At 46.2% G+C, this 19,418-nt stretch overlaps 1 protein-coding gene across 1 annotated transcript in view; it reads left to right on the top strand.

Moving 5' to 3' along the window:
- FAM20C (FAM20C golgi associated secretory pathway kinase) overlaps nt 1-19,418 on the top strand; it is a 100,354-nt gene that overhangs the window by 39,867 nt on the left and 41,069 nt on the right. Inside the window, exon 3 of the mRNA XM_081889193.1 lies at nt 3,575-3,653. Coding sequence (XP_081745319.1) covers nt 3,575-3,653 — 79 coding nt within the window. The remainder of the gene's footprint in view (nt 1-3,574; nt 3,654-19,418) is intronic.

Below are 19,418 nucleotides of genomic sequence, written 5' to 3' on the forward strand. Positions count from 1 at the left end.
TAAATTAAAAATAAAAATAAAATAAAACCAGAAGTTCTGCTTGCCCAAACAAGTGTGCCTTCGGGATGAGGTGGAATACCAACATTAACAATGCCTCTTGTATTTACTCCCTGGATAGCTCAGTTGGTTAAAGCTTGGTGCTGATAATGGAGAGGTTGCAGGTTCAATCCCCATAAGGGGCAGTTGCATATTCCTGCATTGCGGGGGGTTGGACTAGATGATCCTCAGGGTCCCTTCCACCTCTACAGTTCTATGATTCTTTGATTTCAGTAGGGGGGCATTCCGCAACACTGGCGCCATCAGTGAAAAAGCCCACCTGCATGGTACCACAAGCTGATAATCTTCATACACCGGCAGCAGACTCATTCTTTGAATTTGGATGTTGATAAAGCCAGCACAGAATCATCCAAAGGCAATAGGGAAACATAAGCAGGCTTGGAGAAACCCCAAATTTTGCACTCAAAAAACCTTTGGCAGACCCTAGGGCGACCCCTCCCTAATAACCCCAGTGCAAATGGGAACTGAGAATTGGTAAGGTAAAGGGACCCCTGACCATTAGGTCCAGTCGTTGCCAGCTCTGGGGTTGTGGCGCTCATCTCGCTTTATTGGCCGAGGGAGCCGGTGTACAGATTCCGGGTCATGTGGCCAGCATGACTAAGCCGCTTCTGGCGAACCAGAGCGGCGCATGGAAATGCTCTTTACCTTCCCACCAGACTGGTACCTATTTATCTACTTGCATTTTGATGTGCTTTCGAACTGCGCTGTGAAAAGCTAACTGATTGATCATCAAGAGGGGCATGAAAAACCAGAGAGGGAGGATGAAAGGGAATGGAGTATTCTGGAAAGGGAATTGCTGGCTGGCTGGCTACCTAGAAGAACCCCTGAACAGAAGTAGCCCACCAAGCAACATTTTGTTTCAGGTGCCACTTGTTTTATAAACAAGTGAAGAGAGTTGAAATGAGGACACACGGTGTGTTCTCAAGCAACCTTGACAATGTATGGCAAAATTTTGTTACAATGCGCTGTGCATTTGCAACAGATCTGACTTCAGGCAGCTGCTTCGAGGATTGGAAATGAGGTTTTGCTTTCTTTAAAATGACAGCATGCTTTTCTCCCCTTAAATGCATTCCAAGTTTTGGCCTACTCAGCACCACCAACTTAATCTAATATGTGAAACCTGTGCGTTCCTGCTCTGCCTATTTGGTGCAAATTGCTTAATGCACTTTAATTTCTAATTATTTATTTGTTCCTGTGGGATGGGTCGGTAATGCAAGAGAAGGCTAGGGTCAGCAGAAAACAGCGAGGCTGGAGGGACTGTTTTGCTGGAGGGACTGTTTTGCTCGAGCCGAAGAGTAATTAAACTGACCGGATTTGCATAACATTTTGTAGCGCAGAAAAGAAAGGAGGAGGGAAAAGGACAGATTACAAGCTGGTGACCTATCAGTAACACAGCACCGAGAGGAGTAATTAAAAGGACGTGTAGCTAATATCATTGGTTCAGGGAGAGAAAACGCACAAGGCCAAAGAAGCTGAAGGACAACAGATCTGAAGTAGAATAATGTGACATTTATTTACGCACGCACACCCCCAAAAATAAATCTGGATTATTTTTTTGTCAGCTCTCCAAAAGATGTGGGTTATCTGACCTTTGGAAGGAAGGGTTTTTTTATTTTATTTATTTAAAGAAAGGACAAAATTGCACACACTAAGCTGGCTAACAGATTCAGCTTTGAAGATAGTTCTTTTAAAAGCTAAGGTGCATCTTGTTGCATGTTGTCTGCTGCTGGTGTGATGACTTGTGTGTTTGTGTATATGTGTTACGACCCCTGAACCCAGCCCCGCCTGCAATGCCTCCAAAGAGAATCCAAATGAGGAAGAAAAATGGGGAGATGAGGCTAGTGGCTACTAGCCTTCATAGCTATGTTCAACCTCACTGCTGGAGGCAGTTTGCCTCTGGAAACCCGTTGGTGAGAATCACAAGTGGGGAGAGTTGGTCCTTCTTATGGGCTTCCCATATGCACCTGGTTAGCCACAGTGAGAAGAAGATGCTGCACTAACTAGATGGGTTTTTGGCTTGATCCAACAGGCTCTTATTAATATTCTTAAGATGCTTAACCCTGTTGGTTTGTGTGGGGTTTTTTTTGGGGGGGGGGATTTTCAGCATCTCCTGTACTCTCCCAGCTTAGGGACAACACCCCCTTTGCCTTCTTCAGACTCTGAGGACTACCCCTTTAACCTCTGTCTTGTAGAAGCCAGTGATTCCAGAAGCTGGCAATGGTTCTTTGAGGAGCAAAGCTTCTCCAGGGAGGCGGGTCCAATTCCAGAAGACATGCTCGCTAGCCTTCATGGGGCTTCCAATGGATACAGCTCTTTGCTAAGGCAACATTCCCCCCATTACCTACAATAGAGCCAGCAGAAGAACCCACTGGGAGCTATCCGTGGTCCTGATGAGACTTGTCTGGCTTGGAATATACCTTGCCAAGCCACATTCTCCTGGATCTGGACTTTACTTAGCATGACCTTCCTTCCTGAAGACACTGCTTGACACGTCCTTGCTAAGTGGCAATTGAAGATGTGGCCGTACTTTTGTAAATTCGTGGAGGAAAGGGCTGCCAGTGGCTGCCAGCCATGATGGCTATAGTCTACCTCCTCAGTTAGAGGCAGCAATGCTCTGAATACAGTACCAGTTGCTGGAAAACAGAGGATGGGAAGGGTACTCTTGTTCTGTGTCCTGGTTTCCCACAGGCATCTGGGGTTTACTTTTGTGAGAACAAGATGCTGGACTAGATGGGTCAATGGCACAATTCAACTGTCTATTCTTCTGTTCTTAATCTTGCCTTGAGGGGAAGCTAGGAATGGGGGATAAATATTGGTTCACTTCTTGCTTCAATGTGAACCTATCCAATATGGAGACCAAAGTGCACATTGCCTTACAAATTTCCCCTTTTCCAGATTTTGCAATCCAGTTCTCCCAGCAACAGGAAAAGAGAATAAGAATGCATATATTAGGGGAACATGCATATACTATATGCACAGAAATGCATGTATTTGTGGAAATCATGTGCTAAGATGCTTGCAAGGGAAGTTTGCCTATATTGCATATATTAGGGGAATATGCATATACTATATGCACAGAAATGCATGTATTTGCGGAAATCATGTGCTTTAATGCTTGCAAGGGAAGTCTGCTTGCATGTGCTAGGAAAATGTGTGCTAAAAGGCTGATGAATTTTCATGAGGGCTTTTTAAAATAACAGTACTAATAATTCACAAACTGATGTGGAAATCTGGTGAAGTTGAGACTGAAAACTGAGCAACTGGGAGAAATCGAAACTGACAAGCTCATCCAGCTCTCAAGGAGACCACACATTAAAAAAAACTTCCCAGTGTTAAAAATGGCACTGCTGTGTTTTTGATGCTGACTGCCCTATAAATAACCCTTCTTTCTCGCTGCAGGTGGTTAACTGTGACATTTCAGTATTAAAAATTTGCTGGTTGTCTATTGAACTGTATGGGCATGGTTTAACTATTTTTCTCTTTCTTTCTCCCCTTCTGCTTTCCCCTTCCTCTACAGCAATGAAATCAGGAGGCACCCAGCTCAAACTGATAATGACATTCCAGAATTACGGGCAAGCCTTGTTTAAGCCAATGAAGTAAGTGGGGAATCCCTGTCTTTAAAAAGCAACTTTACAAAATTTCTGATGCCTGCAAAGAGATCAGTAATGGGCATTCTTGTCCGCAGCCAAGCTTGTGGCGGAAAGAGATATGACACTAATGAGACAAGGAGCAATGATTGTTTGGGTGCCCCTACCTGCTTTTAAATTAAAGGGATGCCTCGTGTGTGTGTGGAATCTGGTGCAGACTTAAGGTAAAGGTAAAGGGACCCCTGACCATTAGGTCCAGTCGTGACCGACTCTGGGGTTGCGGCGCTCATCTCGCTTTATTGGCCGAGGGAGCCGGCGTACAGCTTCTGGGTTATGTGGCCAGTATGACTAAGCTGCTTCTGGTGAATCAGAGCAACGCACAGAAATGCCGTTAACCTTCATGCCAGAGCGGTACCTATTTGTCTACTTGCACTGGCATGCTTTCGAACTGCTAGGTTGGCAGAAGCAGGGACTGAGCAACGGGAGCTCACCCCGTCGCAGGGATTCGAACTGCCGACCTTCTGATCGGCAAGTCTTAGGCTCTGTGGTTTAACCCACAGCGCCACCCGCGTCCCTATGGTGCAGATTACAGCATAAATAAAAGGGACTGTTAACGCTTTCCCCTACATTGGTCCCAATCAACACACACACCCCAGCCAGGTGTAGATGATATTTGCATGGGGGGTGGGGACATAGCACGAAATAATATTTTGTGCTGAGGATACCTTCACAACCAGAGGCGTAAACTCAACTCAGGTTGGTAAGGCAAGCATGCACTAACCAGAAAAGCTCATTTGCTTTGCAGATGTCTTACTGCTTTCAACTTGCCTGCTGTATGAACCTCTGCCAGACATTTAACGAACTCAGGGAAGGTCAAATATGGGTGAAGGCTCATGAGTTAGATTTGGTTTTAAGATTCCAGCTTTACCTTGGACTCATTGCGGGGAAGAGTTTGGAAAATAATTCATCTTCAGATGGTAGGAAAACTGATTCACGTTTATGGTAATAACCAAACACATACATGGTAATAGCCAAACACATCCCCCTGCCCTGCTGCTCCCAGATTTCCCTTTGGTTGTATATTCATTTGTGATTTGTGCTCGTGATTGCATCAGTAAGTAAAAAAAATAAATCCAAATTATTATTATATTACTTAATTAATTAAATTTGTTAGTTGCTTTTTTGCTATGGCAACTCAGAGTGATGTGCAGTATTTTAAGCAAAAAAAAAATTTGCCTACATACATTAAAACCAGCATATATGTGTATATATGTGTACACACGTACACACACACACACACACACACACAACCTGCATGCAACCAGCTGGCTACAAGCTGCTAGGATCCTGCCCATGCCAGATATTTAAGTGTCTTCTTGGCCCCAGATCAAGCTAAACCTGGGGGAACAGGCTGACTGCTCTGATTTAGATCTCTGAATTTGCAATAAGCTGCGAGGTGGTCGAGAAAATGCACCAAAGCGCCTGCGTTTCTCAAGCTCCCAGCACCGCTTGGCTGACTGCTTGGGGATATTTTATGGGTGGCTTGAAGTTATTTTGTGCATAGCTACTCCAATCCCCCTTCACAAAACCCGAATCCCCTGCTGGTTCTGATTAACAGAGCAGATGAAAAGATAATGGAAAAAACGTTCTCCTACAGACAGACTTGCCCAGTTGCTCACATCTCCGCACCTTTTGGATTGGAGCTAATCCTCCAATCTGTGTTAGTTAAAACCTTTTGGGGCCTTGTGATAATCTCTGATAATCTCTACCATTTACCTGGTGCCATCAACAACCTTTCCCTCTCTTCCTGCCCCAACCTGACCCTGCAAGGAACAGTCTCAGTCACAAACAGTCCAGTCCTGTTCAGGAATAGGGAACGTGTGGCCCTCCCGAGGCTGTTGGGACTCCAAAAGACTCAGCCAGCATGCCCAGTGGTCAGGAATGATAAAAATAACATCTGGAGGCCCCTCGGGGCAGAGACCTCTTATGATTTGTCCTGTATCAAATGGAGCAGCTGCAGTCAGTGGCCAGTCAGGCTTCTGTATTCTCCTAGGCTACGTATGCACTATGCATTTGAAACAGGCAACTCTTTTCAAAGAATCCTGGGAACTGTAGTTTTGAGAATTACCATATTTCCAAAAAGTAAAAACCAGGGCACCCCGAACGTTGTTGAGGTGTTTTTTTTTTTAAGGAAGGCCCCCAAACACCACCTTTCAATTTTTCAATCCCGCCTTTGAAATCCCGGCAATGTCCAGAAATATCTGGATGTATAGCAGCCCTAGTTTATGGGGAAACTACAGTTCCGCCTGGGGGTCTTAGGGCGGTTCACAGATCTTTGCTTACCCAAAAGGCGATCAGATTGAAGAACAGCAGCAGACCTGGATGCTAGGGTTAAAATGAAGATGTGCTGCAGGTCTGGAAAAGACAGGGTTGTGCCTCTGAATTCCACTTGCTGGGAACAACGTTAGGAGAGAGATCCTGCACTGTGTTCTGCTCATGGGTTTTCCATAAGCATCTGGTTGGCTTTTGTGACGGGAAGGTGGACTGGATAGGCCTTTGGCCTGATCCAGCAAGGCTTTTCTTATGTTCTGATCATAGAATTGTAGAGTCGAATGGGGCACCCAGGATCATCCAGTCCAGGCTTCCTCAAACTCGGTCCTCCAGATGTTTTGAGACTACAATTCATATCATCCCTGACCACTGGTCCTGCTCGCTAGGGATCATGGGAGTTGTAGGCCAAAAATAATCTGGAAGGCAGAGTTTGAGGATGCTTGATCAGTCCAACCTGTGCAATGCAGGGTTGTGCCCAGTACAGGCTGTGTTTTGGAGTAAACAAAATTTTTTGATCTGCCACAGCTCTCCAGGGCCTCGGATCTAGGCCTTTCTCATATTGGATCCTTTTAACTAGAGGTTAGGTAAAGGTAAAGGGACCCCTGACCATTAGGTCGAGTCATGACCGACTCTGGGGTTGTGGCGCTCATCTTGCTTTATTGGCTGAGGGAGCCGGCGTACAGCTTCCGGGTCATGTGGCCAGCATGACTAAGCCACATCTGGCGATCCAGAGCAGTGCACGGAAATGCTGTTTACCTTCCCACCGGAGCGGTACCTATTTATCTACTTGCACTGGCATGCTTTTGAACTGCTAGGTTGGCAGGAGCAGGGACCGAGCAACGGGAACTCACCCCATCGCGGGGATTTGAACCGCCGACCTTCTGATCGGCAAGCCCTAGGCTCTGTGGTTTAACCCACAGCGCCACCCACATCCCTAACTAGAGGTTAACTGGGGCTTAAATTTGGCACCCTTTACCTGCAGACCAGGTGCTCTGCCCTCGAGTTGCTGCCCTTTCCTTTGTTGGGAGAATGTGCAACAGAATGTCTGGTTCCATATTAGTGACTTGTGTTGGAGGCGAGCCCTGTGGTTGTCATTCTGAAGGATGATAATGCACCCATCAGGATTTCTGTTTGGGGAGGGGATTCCAGGAACCTAAAGCAAGCCGAGGAAAGCAGAAGGGCACCTGGGGCAATAAATACCGTAGGCTTGGTTTTCTTAACCCAAGAGGGATTGGACTTTCAAATTAGGGACGAGGGTGGAAATCAAAAGCAGAGGTAAGGAAATTTGAATAAAGGCAGGGGCACACTCCAAGGAGGTCAGCACTAAAGTGGAAGCGTGGTGTGTTTATTACACTGGGTTTCGCAAAGTCGCTTGGGGCCGCCAAAGGTTTAACAAAGCCGTTCAGTACCCGTGTTGGGGCCTTGCCGCAATCATAGGCTCATTTCCTTGCTTTGTTTCCCTGGTACAGAAGTTCAATTATTAGTTCCCTCCAAGTGGGTCCATAAAGCAGGAGAGTCAGGGAGGATAAGTGGCTTTGAGTATCTATTTAGTATTCCTCACATCCATGCTAAACATCAGGTTTCCTGTATGAAGCCTTCAGAAGGCTGCAGTACTTAATTTTTCAAATGAGAATCAGCGGGGCTCACAAATCATGTTTTCTGGCCTGGTGGCTTTTTCCTCTCAGTCTCAGTTCTTTTGTGGGGAGGGGGGCATGTGCTCTGCTTGATGGAGGACAGCCCACTATTTCAGGGATAGGGAAAGCTGCATCCCTAAAGATGTTGTTGGAACTCCCGCTCTCATCAGCACCACCCAGCGTGGCCAGTGGTCAGGGATGATGGAACCCGGCTGCCAAAAGGATCACCTGGTTCTCAATAGTAGAGCATCTGCTGTTTTGGTTCCCTCATCACAAGAAGTGAGAATACAGGGAACCAGACAGAGGGCCTTCTTGGTAGTGGCGCCCTCCCTGTGAAACACCCTCCCTTCAGATGTGAAGGAAATAAGTAGCTATCTTATCTTTAAAAGACATCTGAAGGCGGCCCTGTTTCGGGAAGTTTTTAATATTTACTGCTGTATTGTTTTTAACACTTGATTGGGAGCTGCCCAGAGTGGCTGGGGAAGCTCAGGCAGATGGGTGGGGTGTAAATAAAAAATTCTTCTTCTTCTTCTTCTTCTTCTTCTTCTTCTTCTTCTTCTTCTTCTTCTTCTTCTTCTTCTTCTTCAAAGGTCCCAGGTTCAATCCCCAACACCTGCTGTTGAGGCAGATACCCATGGCCCACATCACCAAGGCTCTGGGGGTTTTTTGCTCCTGCCAACTGGGTTATAGTGGTTGGCTTCTGGGGAGAGGACCTTCTCAGTGGTGGCCCCCTATCTAGCTCCAAGTGCCTTCTGGCGTTTTTCTCATTGCAAGAAATGAGGTTACAGGAAACCAGGCAGAGGGCCTACTCAGTAGTGGCAAATGCCCTGTGGAAATAAAGAACTATCTTTTAGGAAACAGCTGAAGGCAGCCCTCTATAGGGAAGTTTTTAATGTTTGACGTTTTACTGTGCTTGGTGTTTTCATTTGTTGGAAGGCACCCAAGAGTGGCTAGGGCAACTCAGTTAGATGAGCGTCAAATAAATAATAAATTATTGCTATTATTATATCTGTAGCAACAATATACTACTGCAATATTGAGAAAATGTTTGCAGTAAAGGAGACAAAGTATCATTGCACTTGCAAAGTGTGCATTTCCACTAGGCTTTATGAGGAACCCTGTAGCACAAAATAAATAATAATTATATCAAAGAATACTTTAAGCAGCAGACAACAAGGCTTCTAGGCAAGGTTCTGTTTTAAAGATCTTCCTCAGATAATAATAAAGTTCAAAAACCTTTTGAAGTTTTCACAAATGGGAGGACTCCAGGAATGTTTATCTCTCCAGAGACGTTACTTGATTCCAGAAGGATAATGCTAGTGCGAGTGTCCAAAATTATAATGATATACAGTATTATAATGATATTTTGTCTACTTGAGGGAGTTGGGTATGTTCAGCATGGAAAAATGGAGACTGAGAGGAGATGTGATGTGATAGCCACCTTCAAATATTGGAAAGGCTGTCACATGGGAAACTGAGTAAGCTTGTTTTCTCCAGCTCTGGAAGGTAGGACCCAATCCAGTGGATTCAAGTTACAAGAAGGGATATTCCGATGGAAGAACTTCCGACGGAAGGGAAAACTTTTTGACTGTAAGAGCTGTTCCACAGTGGAACGGACTCCCTCAGGAGGTGGTGAACATTCCTTCCTTGAAGGTTTTGAAGCAGAGATTGGATGGCCATCAGACAGGGATACTTTAGCTGAGATTCCGGCATTGCAGGCGGCTGGACTACGTGACCCTACAAGCTTATCTTTCTGGCATTTGCCAGGGAATACGATGATGATGACCTTTGAAGAGTCTTTTATCTCTTGAACTGAGCTGCCTTGCCTTTGCTTTTATTCCAGTGATCTTGTTTTGTACCTTCCCTGTGTTTTATGACGTGGGCAGTTTGATGCCATTGTGCACAAGGCATCAGATGGAATTTGAAGCAAGTTGCTCGTTTTGAGGGAATGCTTGTGTGCTTCAAATTAATGTCTGACTAAGGCTGCATCCATGCTATATATTTAAGACAGTATCATACTGCTTTAAAGCCATGGCCTCCCCCCCCCAAAGGAACCCTGGGAAGTGTAGTTTGCTAAGAGTGCTGAGAGAAGTTAAGAGACCCCCTCATAGAACTACAATTCCCAGAGTTCTCTGGGAAGAAGCATTGGCTGCTAAACCACTCTTGAGGGCTGTAGCTCTGTGAGAGGGAATAAGAACAACTCTCAGCACCCACAACTCTCAGCATCCATAACAAGGTAACACTACCCAGGATTTTGGTGGGGATGCCATGACTGTTTAAAATGGTATGATACTATAGTGCATTGAGGACCTAAGAGGAAAGAGAATGCTGTTTTTGTGGTGACACCCAAGCTCTAAATCTCCCTTCCTAGGTGGTCATCAAATCTTCATTTTAAGCACATTGTTCAGTCTTAGCGACTTCATTGTAGCCTGTCCAACTGCTTTAGAATGCTGCTCTTATTATTTTTAATTTTCTGGTCTGCTGATGCTTGTTTCTTTCTGACAATTAAGTTTTTAGGACTTTTCAAATGGAAAAAATAGGTTTGTATTTATTTATTTTTAAAGCATATGCGGATCTCCTTTTTTCACTAGCCATCTTGAGGTTTTTGTGTGAAAGGGAGATACAAAAGTTTTAAACAAACAAGAAATAAACAACATGTGTGTGATAGCGAAGCAACAACAACACTCAATGGTCTGATCTGCTCGGAATGTTTCTAAATGTTCAGGAAATAAAGCTGTCAGAATATTTGCAGTTCCGTTTCTGTTAGCAGAAGGACAGTGGTAATTTTGGCTGGGGTAGAAACCTCAGGCACAGCCTGGGAATATTACCCTTTGAAGGGCAGGTTGAGTAGTGGAAATAATTTCCAGGTGATAGGGAAACTGACAGGCAGCAAGCTCAGTTGTTGAGGAGAAGATACAGGAAAGGTAACAGGACTGGAAACAGGAAGGGTAAATGAAGGAGAAGGAGGCTTGAAGAAACTGGGGCGCACGGTGGGGTTAATAAGATAAGGGGCAGATTTACTTATTGATTTGAGCCAACCAGACTGCTCTTGGACTGCAGGCTTCTAATTGCTTTATTCTCCGACCTCTTAAATCAAATGAAAGGCAGGGAAGGAAGGCTGAAAGAATGCCCTTGCGTGAGCGGAGCCCACCGTGCAACAATTATTTCATTTATTTGAAGATCTACATCCTCCATCCTGAACTAATTGCCCATAAAAGGTTGCAGGGTTAGCCAGCTCTATTTACAAATCCTTATTGCCCAATGCAAATTCTGTTGCTAATTCTGCATGAATCAACCCCAAATGAGAATGCTTCCAGGAAACACCAAGGGAGTTCTGAGCATAGCTGAAATGTATCTAACAAACAATTAGCGTGGAGCTTTGCTTAATATACTGCAATATTCCCCACATATTGAGATTTCTCGTGCCAGGCTTTCTAAAACGGCTCGATACACCGGGTAGGAAGCCACCCAAAGCCAGCCCAGCCAAATGCTGGAAGGTTAGTAACACCAAGTGGCTTTTTATTACAGTGGTACCTTGCTTCTCAAACTTAATCCGTTCCAGAAGTCCGTTTCAAAACCAAAGCATTCCAAAACCAAGGCGCAAATTTAAATTGGGATATAGATAAAAGTACAAGTTGCAGGGCTGTGCATGACAGGGCATCCTTGGGCTGGCTTATGCAAACCAAGCTGGCTGGCCTAGCAAAGAGCAAATCTGTTAACATGACAAAATGTGTTGATGAGCCATCTAAAGGGAATCATTTGGCCTGGGGAGACAGATGTTGCCAAGGTAATGGGGTGTGTGAAGTGACAGGAAAAGAGAGCTTTTAGCAGGGTGTTCTGGGAGGAAGAAGGAGGAAGAAAGATGGGGATCCATGTTGGGCAGGCTGGCTGAAGGCTGGCTGGGAGAGATGCCTTGCACTCCAGGGCTGCACTGCTTTGAGGGGCAAGCGCTTCTTGAAATGCCCATGCTGTAAGATCTGGACTCCCTCCATGAAGACTGAAGATGTAAATGGGTGAATAGACCATATTTCTCAAAGCTACCGTGTCTCAATTCTCCAAAGCTCCACAGACCCGGGGTGAGTGCCTGAAATCCCCTGGGCTCTTGCCAACAGAGGGAGGATGAGGCAACCAACTTTTGTAGTTTTGTAACACTATGTTCCCTGGATTTCCCAAAGAGTGTTTTACCCTCCCCAGTTTCTCAGTTTTCAGTTGGTATCTCCTCAAACCGTGCCAGGAAAAGACAAATAAAATTACTTGGAGAAGCTGCGGGGCATTCCTTCCATTTAGCATGGCAAGGGTGTGGCCATCTTCACAGTTATTTTTGAATTGCCTTTCTACCAAACATGCTCAAGGCAATGCAGAATTAAAACAATAACAACATAGAAATGGCAGTCCAATAATTTATTGGTGTCTCCTGCTTTCAAAGGGCCAGAAATTGGTGTACAGTTGCCAGGGCTTGAGAACAGCCCAAGCAAGTTGTGGCTGGATGAGACTTGAACCGACAGCTGGATTCAAACAAAGACCTGCTTGATGTCTGTGCTGTTTGCAACACAACTGCACAGTCGCCTGCAGATTTGCATAAACGTGGCTACCTCCCTCCCTCCCTCCTTGTTCCTAACATTTGTACCTCATTCATCACCCAAAAGATCACCCACAGTAGCTTGTGGATCATTCAAACCAGCATAGCCCTTGCAGACATGGCACAAGAGGAAAGGGGAATGGAGAGGGAAGAGGAAATCAAGAATGCTCAGACACCAAATGCTTAATGTCATATGGTTCTTTTTAATCGTCATAGTCAGCTGAGATTTGGGGGGGGACAGTCACCTGTGACAGGGCCTTCTCAGTGGTAGTTCCCAACTTACAGGTGCCTTCCTAGTGAGTTGTGTCAGTCTCCTTCATTGTTAACTTTTAGAAGAAATTTGAAAACGTCTCTTTTTACCCAGGAATTTGAAGGCTGAAAAATGAGTCCCTGACCACCCTGAAATTATTCATTTTGACAGTACGTGATGGTTTAAAGAAATTTAAGGTGTTTTCAGCAGGTTGTTTTAAACTGTTCATCACCAGCATGCCTCTATAACTGAAATGTTTTGTGCAGACCTTGTTTTGGAGATCTGGGTTTGCCACGAAATGCCTGCTTTGTTCCCCTGCTAGCTTGCATGGGCGATGGCTGGTGTTAAGTGGCAGACATCTTAGATGGAGCCTAACATCAGCCTGTAAGAATCCCAAACCCTTTGAAAACGATTCATTTGAAAAGGAAAATAAAATAACATTGCATGCAGTTCTGACTCCGGGGGTGGGGGTGGGGGAAGGCGGAATTAATTCGGCACACTTGGCTTCCAGCATCAACACACCGCTCCAGAGTCAACGTAGCAATTAATTCAAATTGCAGCGGCTCCCCACCTTCACTCCAGCATCTTCCTAAATGCAAGATGCGTTCAGTAACCGTGATTCTAAAAACACTGGGATTGCTCTGTGACACGCTCTGCTGAAGGAGCCCCGGTAGATGCGCAGAGAACGACACTCTGGCTGGAGAAACAGCTTAAAGCAATTTCCCATGAGGATGTCGCTGTTGCAATCCTTCTGTGCACAAGAGGCTGATATTCCAGATTTGTGATGCGACAAGCTGATCTGAAGGGCAGAAGCTGATAATCAAAACATTCAGGACTCCGTGCATGTTTAGAACTGAGGAGTGCCGTGTGTCTGAAGATAGGAAACAGGAAATGCCTCTCTCTCTCTCTCTCTCTCTCTCTCTCTCTCTCTCTCTCTCTCTCTCTCTCTCTCTCTCTGTTGTGAGCATATATTTTGATGGAGAAGCATCCTTGTTTTCTATTCTGCCCTGTATTCGCCATGTGCAGCACTGTCTCCCTTCAATTCGCCTCCTGCCCTGAATCATGCTATTTGTTTCGTCACGGCGAAAATACATAACTTGCGTAATTTACGCAGTTAATTGCATAAATTGCCTTGCCATAGTGTTATTCCACACCACTCATTTCCATAAAAAAGCGACAAAGTGGAACTTGGAGGGAGTGGTAGTAACCAACTGCATATTGTTTGCAGACTAAAAACAACAATAACAGCAAATACCAATTATATTCACAGGATTGATTTCTGCTCTACTCATGGGATGAACAAACAGATATTGGGATTATCTATTCCCATTTCCATTTTCACCAGAATCCCCCGACATTCCTTGCTAAGCATGCTTGCAATTTAGCAGAAAAAATCCAGCCTGTGGTTCAAACGCAGGGTGTGCACATGATTGCAAGGGGAGCTGCTGTCATGGCTCCTGTGTGCAGCAGTGACCTGGACACAGATTTGGCGACTGCAGTGGCACCAGATGGGGAGCCGGGTCTGGGTATCTTCTACCACATATCACCAGCCTGGGAGGGTACCAAGAGGAACAAAGGCATGTCTTGTTCCACAGGACTACAATTTCCAGAGTTCCCTTGAAGAGGGATTAGAGCCTAGGACTTGCCGATCAGAAGGCCGGCGGTTCGAATCCCCGCGACGGGGTGAGCTCCCGTTGCTGGGTCCCTCCTCCTGCCAACGTAGCAGTTCGAAAGCATGTCAAAGTGCAAGTAGATAATTAGGTACCACTCCGGCGGGAAGGTAAACGGCGTTTCCGTGTGCTGCTCTGGTTCGCCAGAAGCGGCTTAGTCATGCTGGCCACATGACCCGGAAGCTGTACGCCAGCTCCCTCGGCCAATAAAGCGAGATGAGCGCCGCAACCCCAGAGTCGGTCACGACTGGACCTAACGGTCAGGGGTTCCTTTACCTTTACTTTAGGAACTGTAGCTCTGTGACGGGAATAGGCACCTCCTAACAACACCCGACACCCTTAACAAACTACAGTTCCTATGATTCTTAGTGGGGGGGCAGCTTTAAATGTGTAGTGTCAATGTGGCTTGTGAGAACAAAGATGCTGGAGTAGCTAGGCCTTTGGTGTGGAGCCAGCAAGGCTATTCTTAAGTTCTTCACAGAAATTTGGGGAAAAGAATAACAGCCCATCTTCCCCATTGAAATTGAGCTTGTTGCTTCCTGTTATGTGGATGTGTTTACTATAAAACTGCTTCTCTCCCTCTCTCTCTTTTTAAAAAAAGAACTAAAGCTTTTACTGTGTTGCCCTGTTTCTTTTCCAAGTCCTGCCCACACCAGGTCAGGCCTAGGTAAAGGTCCAGCTCTGAATTCACGGAAGTGGGCAGTTTTGGCTCTGGCAGTCAGTATTTACTGTCAATCCCACCTCTCCACCCCCACCCTTAAGGCCTCTGACCAGCTCATCCTTTCCGTAGGGCCTATTTAGTAACCCTCAGCTTCCTGCCTGTGGACATGTCTAAAAATCAAAGGTAAATATATAAACAGCAGGAACTCTTGCGGAGACGGCAAAACCAATACAGAGGTTTCCGGATCCCTGGGTTCAAGCCTTGCTAAAGGCTGAATGACTAGGCTGCAGTTCCTCAAAGCACTGGATGGGTGCAAACAATCCACACCCCTATGTAGTGAAGAAAGCGTTTTGGCTAGCAGGGTACTGTTGAGGATCAAGAAGCCAGAGGAGAAGGAGAAGACGATGTTTGCTCAATCTTCCTTGTACCGTAATGCTCACTCTGCAATTGTGGCTGAGCTCTGCTGAGGAAAAAGCTAGGGCAGAAATTACAGGGTGTTGTAGACTGAGGCTCTAGGACTGTTTGGCAATTCTTTAGTTCTAACAGGACTCAAGAAAGCTGTGCTGTTCGTGTTGTCCTAGCATTAAGGGAAGTTAACTTGGTAAACTTTACGGAATAATGATTTCAAGGAAAAGAAACCTTCCTCATCTCAATTAAAAGGACATGGGGCGAACCTGTTGGATCAAACCAAAGGCCTAGCTCAGTGTTTCCCAAACTTGAGTTTCCAGCTGTTTTTGGACCACTGGTCCTGCTAGCTAAGGATGATGGGAGTTGTAGTCCAAAAAACAGCTCAAGACCCAAGTTTGGGAAATGCTGGCCTAGCTAGTGCAGTATCCTGGTGCTCCAGATGTTTTGGAATACAGCCCCCATCATTCCCTCACCATTGGCCGTAGTCGCTGGGCCTGATGGGAGGTGTGGTCTGAACCATGTGGCAGGCAGCAGGCTCAGGAGGGCTGGACTGGTGTAATTTAGTTCATCTGTTTATTATTGCATTTGTATCGCACCTTGGCTACTAGCCACGATGGCTACGTTCTGCCTCCACGACCAGAGACAGTAATGCTGGAAAGCTCGGGAGGCAGGGAGTGATCTTCTGCTTGGGACCTGCTTATGGGCTTCTCATAGAGAGCCAGTGTGGTGTAGTGGTTAAGAGCGGTAGACTCATAATCTGGGGAACCGGGTTTGCGTCTCCGCTCCTCCACATGCAGCTTCCCGGTGACCTTGGGCCAGTCACACTTCTTTGAAGTCTCTCAGCCCCACTCACCTCACAGAGTGTTTGTTGTGGGGGAGGAAGGGAAAGGAGAATGTTAGCCACTTTGAGACTCCTTCGGGTAGTGATAAAGCAGGATATCAAATCCAAACTCCTCTTCTTCTTCATTGGAGCATCTGCTTGGCCATTGTGAGACCAGGATGCTAAATGGGCCACAGGTCTGATCCAGCAGGTCTCTTCTTATGGCCATACCTTTCCTCTAAGTAGCTCCAGCTGGCCTTCTGCGTCCCCATTTTTTTATTCTCACCGCAAGGCTGAGAGACAGTGACTGGCCCAAGGTGAGCTTTATGGCTGAGTGGGGATTCGAACCCGGCTCTGCCAAGTCCTGGTCCAACACTCTAACCCACACATGGAGAACTGGTGGCCTTTCAGATGTTGCTCCCATCATTCCTGAGCATGGGTCTGATAGGAGTTGGAGTCCGATGAGACCCAGAGGTTCCCCTTCCCTGCTCTAACCACTCCACCACATTGTCCGCTGAACCATGCTGCAGCCTGCAATGCAGCCTCCACTCTCTGTGGTTACTAGGGAGATAAAGAGTTGCTTACTGAGATAGCGAAGCCGGAACCGCTGCCGTGCGAGAGTGAGCCAGGAAAGGATCTAGCGCTGGTGCTGCCCAAGAGAAGAGGGAATCCATGCAGAAAGGAAAGGTCTTGCAGTGTGGCCAAGCTGCCTGCTCAAACCCCTGCCATTCTGGCACACAGGATGTTGTCTGACAACTCGTGTGCAGGCTCCGTGCCATCCAGGCAGATGGATGCCATTCGTCTGGCAGGCATTGATGCCTGGCTGGCTGTCCCTTGTGGGTGTGAAGGGCAGAAATGCCCGGCTGGTCTGTAAATTGCCAAAATGGATCTCTCTCTCTCTCTCTCTCTCTCTCTCTCTCTCTCTCTCTCTCTCTCTCTCTCTCTCTCTCTCTCTCTCTCTGGATGCTATTATAAGCTGATGAGGAATGCAATGGGAAGCAGGAAGACTTTAGGTCTGTTGTTGAAGAATTTTGATCATTGGGCCATAACTGAACCCACCATCTGTCTTGGGGTGATCTTTCACCGCTCCATCGTTAATAAGTGGGATCCTTTGTGGAAAGATTCATTGATATGCCATGGAAGTGAAATGCAGAGGAATAGAAGCTGGAGGGGTCAGAACTGTCAAGGACCTATTTGCCCACCCCTACTCCATCTTCTCTCATTTTTAGTTGAGTTTTGAACATTTCTCTCTTCTGGAAACTGGGGGGGGGGGAGAAGAGCAAATCTACAAATTACAGGAAAAATGCAGTGACCCCCTCCTTTTTTATGCCTGAGAGCCTTGAACATTTGGCTTCCAGATGTTGCTGGACTCCAGCTCTCATCAGCCGTAGCCAGCATGACCAGTGATCAGGGGTGATGGGAATTGCAGGCAACAAGATCTGCAGGACCACAGGTTTCCTAGCCCTGATATACCAGATTCAAATTTCTAAGACCCCTCCCTGCCCCTTGAGATATGCCTCATTCCCAAATCTACACTAGTAGCCAGTCTGCATTCAGCTGTGAAGGTTGTTGTCCCTTTGAGGAAGAGCCATATAGCTCAGCGGTAGAACATTTGCTTTGCATGCAGAAGGTTCCAGGTTCAATCCCCAGGTCAGGCTGGGAGAAAGTCTGAAGGCAGCCCTGTTTAAGGAAGCTTTGAATGTTTAATAGGTTATTGTATTTTAGTGTTCTATTGGAAGCTGCCCAGAGTGGCTGGGGAAACCCATCCAGATGGGCGGGGTATAAATAAAATTATTATTGTTGTTGTTTGTTTAGTCATTTAGTCATGTCTGACTCTTCGTGACCCCATGGACCAGAGCATGCCAGGCACTCCTGTCTTCCACTGCCTCCCACAGTTTGGTCAAACTCATGCTGGTAGCTTCAAGAACACTATTCAACCATCTCGTCCTCTGTCGTCCCCTTCTCCTTATGCCCTCCATCTTTCCCAACATCAGTGTCTTTTCCAGGGAGTCTTCTCTTCTCATGAGGTGGCCAAAGTACTGGAGCCTTAGCTTCAGGATCTGTCCTTCCAGTGAGCACTCAGGGCTGATTTCCTTAAGAATGGAGAGGTTTGATCTTCTTGCAGTCCATGGGAATCTCAAGAGTCTCCGCCAGCACCATAATTCAAAAGCATCAATTCTTCGGCGATCAGCCTTCTTTATGGTCCAGCTCTCACTTCCATACATCACTACTGGGAAAATTATTATTATTACTAGTGTTCTAAACTGGGACAGAAAAACTATTCGCCATATGGCTCCTGGAACCTAAGTTGCAGGTGCAACAACAGAATGTCTAGTCACACCCCCATCTCATTCAGTCACACTTTCTATGGATTTTTTCGAAAAAACTCTTATTTTAAAATGTGATATTGTTATCTGAGTGTATATGCGTGTGTTATATAAAGTATTTTGCCAGATTTGAACTTGCATGTTTGGTGCGGGGGAGAAGAGGCAAAGCGTCACACAGAAGGGAGCAGCCAGCGATCTAACTTGTGTGCATTTCCATTCCCTCAGTGGTCAGTGGCGGCCATTTTCTTCTTGAGTCTCAGTCGCCACACGAGGCACCAAGACATCGTAGAATCATAGAACTGTAGAGTCCAACTCCCTGCAGGAATAGTTTGCCCAGCGTGGGTCTATTCCCACAACCATGAGTTTTAGGAGCCTCGTTCTCTACTGACTCAGCTAGCTGCTCACGATCTGCCAATCCCCGGTCACAAAATGTACCCGCGCCTGTCTAATTCTGAAAACTGGGAGAGGCTGCTGTCTGAAACCCTAGAATGCTTCTGCCAGCCAGTGTGGATGATACTGAGCTCAATGGACAAAGGACCTGACTTTGCAGGGTAGTTGTGAAAATTAAATTTTGGGGAAAGCTGTGTATGCCTCAATAATAATAATAATAATAATAATAATAATAATAATAATAATTTATTATTTGTACCCTGCCCATCTGGCTGGGTTTCCCCAGCCACTCTGGGCGGCTTCCAACAAAGATGAAAGATACACTAAAATGTCACATATTAAAAACTTCCCTGAACAGGGCTGCCTTCAGATGTCTTCTGAATGTCAGGTAGATGTTTATCGCTTTGACATCTGATGGGAGGGCGTTCCACAGGGCGGGCACCGCTACTGAGAAGGCCCTCTGCCTGGTTCCCTGTAACCTGGCCTCTCGCAGTGAGGGAACCGGCAGAAGGCCCTCGGAGCTGGACCTCAGTGTCCGGGCAGAACGATGGGGGAGGAGACGCTCCTTCAGATATACTGGCTCTTTGGAGGAAAGGCGAGGTGCACAGTAGTGGTGATGGTCATGATGATACATAATCAGTATCATAGACAAGAGGTTTGTTCCTGCAGCTGCATTAAATTAGCTCTTCTGTGCATTCACACAC

Source organism: Podarcis melisellensis, assembly GCF_964234715.1.
Source record: "Podarcis melisellensis genome assembly, chromosome: 14".
Classification (NCBI taxonomy): Eukaryota; Metazoa; Chordata; class Lepidosauria; order Squamata; family Lacertidae; genus Podarcis; species Podarcis melisellensis.